This window comes from Acanthaster planci, linkage group LG02 (genome assembly GCF_054643075.1).
Source record: "Acanthaster planci isolate LZ-2023a linkage group LG02, COTS_SCS, whole genome shotgun sequence".
NCBI lineage: Eukaryota > Metazoa > Echinodermata > Asteroidea > Valvatida > Acanthasteridae > Acanthaster > Acanthaster planci.
Window position 1 is genome coordinate 54,877 of NC_141778.1, and position 9,922 is coordinate 64,798.

At 38.9% G+C, this 9,922-nt stretch overlaps 1 protein-coding gene across 1 annotated transcript; it reads right to left on the minus strand.

The window, feature by feature from the left end:
• Nucleotides 1-229: 229 nt before the first annotated feature.
• On the minus strand, nucleotides 230-9,071 carry LOC147799764 (two pore potassium channel protein sup-9-like). Its single transcript, XM_087133529.1, is given in 4 exon segments — nucleotides 230-2,033; nucleotides 8,494-8,656; nucleotides 8,658-8,714; nucleotides 8,716-9,071. Coding segments are annotated over 4 exon segments (1,104 nt in total). The 5' UTR covers nucleotides 8,797-9,071; the 3' UTR covers nucleotides 230-1,230.
• Nucleotides 9,072-9,922: the final 851 nt, after the last annotated feature.

Below are 9,922 nucleotides of genomic sequence, written 5' to 3' on the forward strand. Positions count from 1 at the left end.
CGCAGTGTCCCTTAAAAAGATAACAGTTTCTATAAATATACAATTATTACAAACTTGTTTTATTTATATAAAAGCAGCGGTTCCATTCAATGTAGTTGGATCCTGTGGGTCTGAGAATTTTGATGCATTTGCCTGATTGACCGCTTAAGAGCTCTGCTATGAGACTTATCATGCATTCGACCAAAGGTCTTGAGGTTGGTTTACTCCCTCGGGATGATCAACAAATCCTCAAGGACTCGTCTGTCCAGGTAATTCAGTAAGGGCCAGCCATATCGTGTGAGCTGGCGCTGGTTCAAGTGTACATCAGGGGCACACGTCTCAAGGCACTGCCTTTCACCTAGAGTTGTGTAAATGTAGGCAGTCGTTTCCTACTTTGCATCTTTAGTGTATATCCATTATATAATCAGACTGTGACCAAAGAACCATTTTTGAACACCTTTTTCTCTAGGGTACAAAAGTCATCCTTTGGTTTGACGTTAGTAAGACGTTTCCTTGGGCGATCTAACATAATGGTGTAATTACCAACAGTCAAAACAGCGTCTTTTTTCCATCAATATCACGCTGCCATCAAGAACCAGAATAAAGCGGAAAAGGTAAACTAGCCTCAAAGTAGGAAGGTTTTGAAGAGTACCTACCCAACTATAAGACCATACCCGTTCAGAAAAATATACATGTACACCCTTCAGAATTAACATCATTCAAACAGACTAGTCACCGACGAGACACAGAATTCAACAAAGTGAACTCAAGTTCTTAATTCCCTATACTGCTGCAGTTTAAACCGTTCCGAGATATTTCCTTTATCACTTTCGCGTGATCGTATTTTTGGAGCGACAAATGGCCTGATTTATTTAAGATATTAAGAGTGGTCCTTATGGTCCTTATTTGGGATCACCGAATTAGCTCAGTTTAATAGAAGTTTATAAAGACATATATTTATTAAAGCAATCTTTCTCCTTAACAGTGGTATGAACCGAATCTCGATTCAATATGCAACCATCTAGTTATAAGGTATATTTCTACCAGTGTTTCAACTGTTGTCAGATCTTCTAGTCAGCCGATCAAATCTTTTCACATGGTCCTCTCTCTCCTGTTTAAAATCCTGTTGGAAATTCATCGGGTAAATGTAGCCTTATTTTTTTACTTGTGTAATTCCTTGGCAGGTAGTTCCTTGGTTGTGTATCACCATCTTATAATTAAACTCCCGTCGAAAATCTTTGTTCAGGTAGGCTAGATCGATTTACGTTTTGAAGATCTTTCGCACGTCATGAAGTTTTCAAATGTTTCATCGTCCGAATAAGTGGCATGATAAATGGTAGGTCCCATGTGTTGGAGATGTATTGCGTTGGGGCCAATCCCATACGGATCATGATGAGTTCTATGAGGATGCTTACAGTTGTTACAACAGGAGGCACAAATGGATCTCGGGTCCATTTTCTTGCCAAGTAAAGCACCTCCAGCGTGTGAATGATGATAAGGTAGATGACCATCTATGTGATTAAGGTCTAACCCACTACTGCGTGAGGTCATTTCTTGAGCTTGAGCCTCACGCCTCTCGTCCTCGGTATTAAGCGTTAAAAGACGCAGCACCAACAAGTTCATAACAGAGGCGACCACAACTAAGGCTGCAAGAATATAGATAATCGCAAAGGCCGCATACTCCGGCCTTTTTTGTAGCATATTGTCCTGCTGAAGGGCTACAAAATCTCCCAAGCCCACAGTTGTTAACGTTATGGCTACGTAATAAATAGAATCTAAAAGATTCCAATTTTCAAAATTAACAAATGCCACAGCGCCACCTCCTGTGATCAACATGGTACACAGACCTCCCAACATGACAAGTTCCGTGTGTGATACCTCAGCTTTCTTAAACCTTACACATCGTTTGAAGTTTTTCACACAGAATCCCATGAATATGTTGAGCCGCTCACCAACACTTTGAAACATGACGAGGTTCAGCGGGATTCCGACTAAGGCATACAAAATACAGAAGATTTTCCCTCCGTCCGTCAACGGGGCTGAGTGACCATATCCTAAAGAAAAAAGGAACAGAGGTAATTTTAATACAGCACAAGACAAATAAATTGTTACGGTATACTGTAAACTGTAAGTGTAGCTCGACCAGATGAACACTGTGCAGGTATAAATCTGCTGAAAAGCTAGAAGCGAAGAGTCGGGCAGTGATGAATTTAAATGAAACCTACCAATCATCCTATACAAATCTGCATGCAAAGTCATTTTTCAGTGTCTACAAACTGATCTGTTCCGTTTTAACCCAATTTTCTATTAATTTGCATCCCAGTTTAACTGATTCTCACAAAAACTCGAAGTTACTAGCACTTTGTAACAATCAACAGTTTGACATTTAAGATCACGGAAATGCGATTTCGCAAAATGTAAGGATTGCATATTAAGTGTCATACAAATTCTTTGAAAGAATAATTTCCCAAGTTCCAAAATTAGTATATGTGCATGATCAGAAACTTGCTTAATAAAGCACAGTAAATACTGACGAGCTACTGTAGTTAGATGTTTGGCTGGTAATATGTTGTTGAATTGAACAGTGAATATTACGCTAAAAGTGCACTAGTGAAATCGACTCTATGTACTCAGAGTGCTTCACTTTCTATACACACGAGTAGATCAAAGACATGTAACTATATTATTCATCTTATATCCCAAAGTGTGCCTATTAATTCATTTCCATCTCAGACAAAACCAATAAAAGTATGTCGTCGTGTTGCATTTATTGCTGATTCAAGGATCTGTCACATTAGGAAAAGCTTGCCTAACTCTTGTAGGAGAGCACATGCCTGTAATGTTTGTGATGTGAAATCCGCCACAGACTATAGTATGTTTATATTAAAATCACATGCAGTATCCGCCCCGAGCTGAAGTGAGCCCCCAATCGGCGAAAAGAAAGACAGGTGGTTACAAGTGGGTTCTTGGACACGTTCCGCGAGTACGCAGTACGCAAAGACCACGCATGCCGGAGTAAGGTCGAGTTCGGTCGGCCTGTTCTTGACACGGCTTTTTTGTTCTCGCGCTCGAACGGCGGGAAAACGACTCAAGAACACTGTTGTCGGAACAGGATCATACACCACCTCATCGTCAGGGTTTTACAGGAACAAACGGGAAAACTCGTGAAATTTTGATTTTTGAACAGCTGCAAAAAGTAGAAAAATGGCTCCCAAAGCCAGAGATAATTAATGGTACGTTTTGCAAAATTAACATGAATTATTTTCCATAACACAGAAATGAATGTTCCTGTTTAAATAGAAAGAATTCAGCCCATCCAAACACTAACTCTCGAATAACGTACATGGACTCGGGCGTGTTGCATGCCGCATGCTCACGTCGCTAACTACCAGCAATAGCTGGTTGTTTGTTCCTGGAGTTTGAGCGGCTGACCCACGAACAACAAATCGAATTGTTCGTGAGCATACGAGAACAAGCCGCCTGAACTCAGTTTAGTTACGAGTACCAAGCGTGCTCCGCGTCAAACGTGCACATACCATGTACGCACCTACGCGGTGAGTACCCCCCTCCAAAAAACCCAAAAAACACAAAAACAAAAAAACCCACAAACCAAACCCAACCCAACCAAACCAAACTAAACCCAACCAAACCAAACCAAACCCAACCAAACAAAAACCCGCCCTCTTTTATTCCGCTCAAAGCGGATAGTGTCACAAGCAAAAGCTGCATTAAAATATGTACAGTAATCTACAAAATATCCAATTCAACACCTGCATGTCGCATGTAAATATCTTGAATAAACAAGTTATCAATTACTACTGAAAACTGCTTACCGGTACAATCAGCATTGATTTAAATACATAATACCCTAAAGCAATACCCTAATGCACGCTAAGACTAATGAACATTGTTCACAATGATCGTCGTACTGAATGTTTAAACTTTTAACAGTGTTCAACAAACTTCAACTGTTCATTTCATGACAGCTTTTGACAAGTGCACCTTATTTTTTACGTTGTGCATTACATGCATCCCTCCGGAAATGAAATGACAGCATAGTGAAAAAAAAAAAAACATTCACATGCAGTATTAAATAAGCACAATAAAATGGTACCTCGTACATGTAACTGTGAATCTCTGTTAGTCTGTAAGGCGGGTGCTCAGCAACTGATTTTCGATCCAAAAAGTGACTTTTTCATTTCGAAATGTTTCAATGTAATCTCTACAGTTACCACTACCATATGTAGATTGAAAAGGTTGACTAAAATAGTTTAGTATACATGGCCTACAGTATAACAATTAGTCTAAAAATCCCAAGACATTATACCTGTGAGTAGATATAGATGCTCAAAGAACATGATGTACGTACATTACGGGTACTATGGTGTTTTGTATAAATGCTATCAAACGTAATTACACTTCATTTTTCATTGCACGCAAAATTTACTCTATATTGTATTATGATGTACCCCGCATCTAGGGTAAGTTGTTACAATTTCTCACTTCAATGATTAATGATCAATGACTAATAAAGTTGTCCTTCGGTAAAATGCTGTTTTTATATATTTTAGACATACATCAGCTTCAGCTATGACTGAGCGAAACACTCGTCACATTTTGTAATTGAGTTATGGTTTTAATGTTTGCTCCGGCCTTCCTCTACATACTACAGATTCTAAAACTCTTGTTTACTTCTTCCATCATTTGTACCATCTTAGCCATCATCTAATCATGAAACAGTACTCGGGGCATGTAACCACCAATATGCATTGTATTCCCAGTCCTTTCTTATTTGATTTTGAGGTCAAACCACGTAATTACCAACAAGACCCGAGATAAGAATAGACTCAATATCATCCGTATGTGCATGATAATGTAGACCTTTGTGGTACTAAATTAACAAATGCTTATATCCCACTAGCATAAATTTAAAAAGCTGTAAGGCAAATCATACTAATGTAAAAGGTTTTGGAAATTCATTCAAAAAGGGTACTAAAACAGAAGATAGAAACATGGAATGTCGATGTCACTGGAATATTAAAATTAAACAACGATTTAATACCACGATGGACACCAACTTGCCAAGTTACCCCTTTCAGTTTTGGTTAAGTTAAGTCGTTAATACGACTCTAATCAAATGCTTTGTCGTGCCCAATATTCTATCTGTACCATTCAAACATGTCTTCCCGGGGTTAATTCATGTAGTTGAATACCCTTGGACGTATAAAGTGATGGTTTGTAGTAGAACCATGCAAAGAGTATGTGGGGGACTCCGGCTCTGTTGAGATGTATACATTCATCTTTTGTTTGACTGCTCTTTGTCCACCAACGATCTTGTATTTGGTATATTAAGACACAATTTAGGCGTGACAACAAATTTGTCACAGAACTACGCTGTAATAAGGACAGAAACATTTTTCATGTGGATTTATCATATCTCCATAGCAAAACTAATTTAATTTATAGTCAGCATGCATGGATCAGATAAGATAGGAATGTTTAGCAAAAGGTTTAAATGAATCGTGACTGGCATGACAAGATGGACAATAAAGTTTGAATGAATAGCTGCACCCAATGGTTCAACACCTATGTTATACGATTTATAGGTTCCCTTAATGCTGGAGGGGGTGCATTGCGTGTAATACTAACATTACAGCCTAAAGTTAGCCGGAAATTATTTTTATGTATTAATGACTACATTATACCTAGCACAGGTCAAAAAATTAAGTTTGAAACGTGTTGATGTTGACTAATTGTTTACGATATAAAAAAACTGATTTCAATATCAAACTTTTTTTGAGTCATTCCATTGTATTTTCAGTTGTATAACCACAAAGTTAGCAATGACATTTCCCGAGTTTTTTTCTCGCGATATGCAAAAGATTTATCAACAACTACAATTCGCTAATTCACACGAAAAGTTGGAAAATGGGTTGTTTTGTACACGTGTTCTGTATAGCACTGTACAAGAAAATACGACCTACCTACTATGAGATAACACACTGAGATACACGTAGCAAGTGACACATTTTGATGCAAAACTTGATTGCCTTAGGGTAGTTAATTAACCGTCATGGAATTGGAGTGATAGCAAAGAGTGCCCAACGCATGACATCACCTACGCGCCTATATCATGTACGAGCTATCAAATCTTCCATGGCAACCGGTAACCATATTCAATGCGTATTTATTGAGAGAGGCAAAACCATGGAAGTTAATACTAATAATAAGCAAATTGTAAGAATCTGAAGGACAGGAAAACCTCTGGTAAATGAGCTTCGAACTGAGAATTATATATGCCTGCTGTAATATACTTTATTTGAGACACGGAATAACATAGTTTAGTCTTCCTTTTCTTCATTTGAAATAATGTAGGCCTACGTATGAGGCCACAACGGGTTGGGTGACGTTCGTGCCGCATTAGTAAAGGTATATTTTCGGTTATTTCCTCTATCAAGTAGCAATCAAATAAAAAACATCACCTTGTACTTTACATTTCACAAACCGAGACACAATCAGATGCACGACTTTCGCAAGGTACATGTACAATGCACTTGAGATTTTAATTCTGTTGCATGAATAATTCCACTGGTCAGCCTGATCACGAGGCCAGTTCCAATTTCTTTTGAACATCCGTAATAAGTGTAAAATCTCATATTTTCCAAAACAAACTAACTTCACATATTAATATCTTTCATACTAACTTTATGATGCATACGGTGGACTGTACATCACACAGTAAGTCATGGTTCAGGCGCATAGGATTCGAATAGTGGCTCATGGCTATGGAGAAAGGCTGGCCTGTGCTCTGCGCTTCTCTTTAACTTGCTCTGGATGTTTCTCGAAGAATGAAAACATAGCTAAGCTTCACCAAGTACAATGATACGAGGAGGTTGGTGTGGCCTTAGGCAGCTTGTCAATTCGTCCTGATCAACATTTTTCTCCATCGAGGCGTGTATTTTTGCATATTTAGTAATTGACAGCTACATTGTACATGTATGCCGCATTTTCTTACATCATTGTATATGCTTGTCTAAATGCCAATGCATCTCACAACTTCCACTACACATAACAATACTCTCATTTCTACACGGATTTTGTTCAGCTGATTCATAAGACATTGAACGTAATGCTACCAAGGCTCTGTCAGTTCACCGGTGTAACATAGGGAAAAACAGTTAGGGGTTCCTTTAGCTAACACTACAAAGATAAAACACACCTCATTTTTTTTTAAATACACAGATGTGGGTACCCCATGTCTTTTAACACTGACGACTTGAAACTGAAATGCAAACTAATTTCAAGGCGATAGGGATATGGAGACAACATGCACTGCAAACATGGTGTACGTGCATTTTTAACAAAAAAACGGGAACGGATTATGTAAATCGTCTACTAACACCATCTCGTTGGATAGAATTCATATTTGTGATCCTTTTCGTGCGAGCATGTCAAGGTCATTATTTTTGCCATCGTATAAAGGTGTTCACAATGCAGCGCATGAATGTACATGTAGGCCTACATGTATACCGAGTATATGTACATGTAGAAAAACCTTTATATCGCGTTCTCTTAACGGATTTTACACCGAGTAATTATTCATATGTCGAAAAGTTAAAAATGGGTATGTCCACGATGTTTACCGTCGCATTGGCTTTAGTAGATAATATCATCCTTAACTGAACAAAACAAAAATGGAATTGCTTGAACCATAAAATTACGTTTTGAATATAAATGTCTTCGGAATAAAGATTTTATCCGATGTTCGTTCTTTTTACACGAAATATACACAGCAAACATGGTAACTATCACTTTGTTAACACATATATACTTTGTGTCCCTTTGTTACTTTTAATAATCTGACGAAAATAATTTCGCCTGTCGTATAGGAATCTAACCAATACACTAGGCTCAGTAGTATATACACTTGTATAATTGTCGGCATACAGTACATTCAACAGACCTTGTTTATAGCGTTTAGGTGATGCTTTACATTTTTTTTTAATTTCACGCAAATCGTTTGAAGAGCAAATACTCGAGCAAGGCCGTGAATGTCTCATCGGGTAATACCTATAATAGCCTCCGTTTAGATTTTTTTCAAGTGTCTGTAGTCCAAACTTTCGTTTTGTGAGTACAAGGATTATGAAACTGTATTAATCTCTTAAAACAGCTCCCACCCATTTACTATTCCCAAATCCTCCAATTCCAATACTATTTTACATATACCCTTGGGGTTAGGGTTAACACAACACAGCCGTTTGTCCGCTGTTTGCAAATTTGATAATTATATCATAAATTTATTGTGTAATGGTGTTAAGTGCGGGAACCAATGATGACACTTTGAGACATTAACAGTCTATTGTATTTCTTACTGTGGTTGCTGTATGTACGCATCAGGTATAACTAGGCCCGTGTGGAAACAGGCATCGAGCTATTTGTTCTCTGAGTTAAAAATTTACAACACAGAAATGCTAAGGTTGTAAAATGATTTAGTATACTCATAACCCAACTTACCTATCGTGGTAATAACAGTCATGCAAAAGAAGAAAGATCCGGTAAATTTCCACTGCACGCCAGCTCTATGAGGAACATATTTAATCATGGTTAACCGCAAGTCATCCAAATCGCTGTCTGTGATATTGTAGTGTTCCTTTATTGTTCGGGTAATATTCTCCAACCTTCAGTTTTTCTGCTTCTTCATGTTGAGACTCCAGTACGTCGAATACCGCTGCCCCCAGCTAGTAGATAGAGGAAAGTTGAGATAAGAAGGACTAATGTCCGTACGTTTTGGCGCTTCATGCTTAGGCGCACGGACATTCATATGGCTGATATTTCCAAACATGGACGGCGACTCAACACCATCCACTCCATACACAGGAATGCCGTTGTACGATTGCACACGCCGGTTTGTTGGCTCGCCACCGGCAATACAGTTGCTTTGCGTGTTGTGTGACAAGCCATACGGACTCGTCGCTAGTGCTGGTCGGTTAGGCCAGAGAGCTGTGTTGACTCGTGGCGCCGCCTGGTGCAAGCTTAGGAAAAGATGCGGGTCGGGCTAAGCCCAGCGCCGTGTATGTCGGATATAGTGAAAACGTATTGAGCTATGTATGGCCTTAGCCTTCAATAGCAAATTTTGCAATCGACGGCCGTTGCGTGTGCTATTCTTAAGCCGTCGTAGGCTTAACTTGTAGAATTCATCTTGAGGGATTAGGCAGTAGGCTATAAATATTGAAGTAATTGCTGGAGTTGTTTTAATAATGATGTTGATAATGATGTTGATGCAGTGGTGATAATATTGATCTGCTCTGCCCGTTCATTCTAATGGTGTTATTCTGATCATCTAAATAACACCATTACCTGGCAGGTAATGGCATGCCGGCGATGTAAACAACCACATGATGGTGCTGGGGACGATGTACAGACCGTTTACGAAACAGATTGCAATGAATGACTTTTAGAGTCGTGGACCATAAATGTTATAAAAGGGATCGAACAGAAAAAACCACACCATATGGACAAATGTACAAAGTAAAGCAACAAACTGTAATAACGAAGCCTCTGACATACGTAAGAATACGCTAAATATGAAGAGACATTTTTGTAGAAAACTTCACTTTCTCAACATGCTCAAAGGCAGCTTGCGGCCACTCCCATCATTCCCCATCCCTGTCCACAGGGTGGCGCTATTAACGGAAATAAGATTGCAGGCCGGTAAGCTTTTTTTATTTACACCGTAGCCTAGGGTTTTTCAATCTGGTAGTGCTAATTCGCGCTTGAAAAGAGACTAATGCTGACTGAACCAGTCAAAGCGAGCGCCCGAAAACACGCAAGGATGGTGCCTGCATGTACTACAACAAAAATCTGTATTTAGTTCCGACAGTTGATACTTCAGAGGTGATAGACCGATGGATTGTGACAGTATTGGGGTGATTCCTCTTCCTCT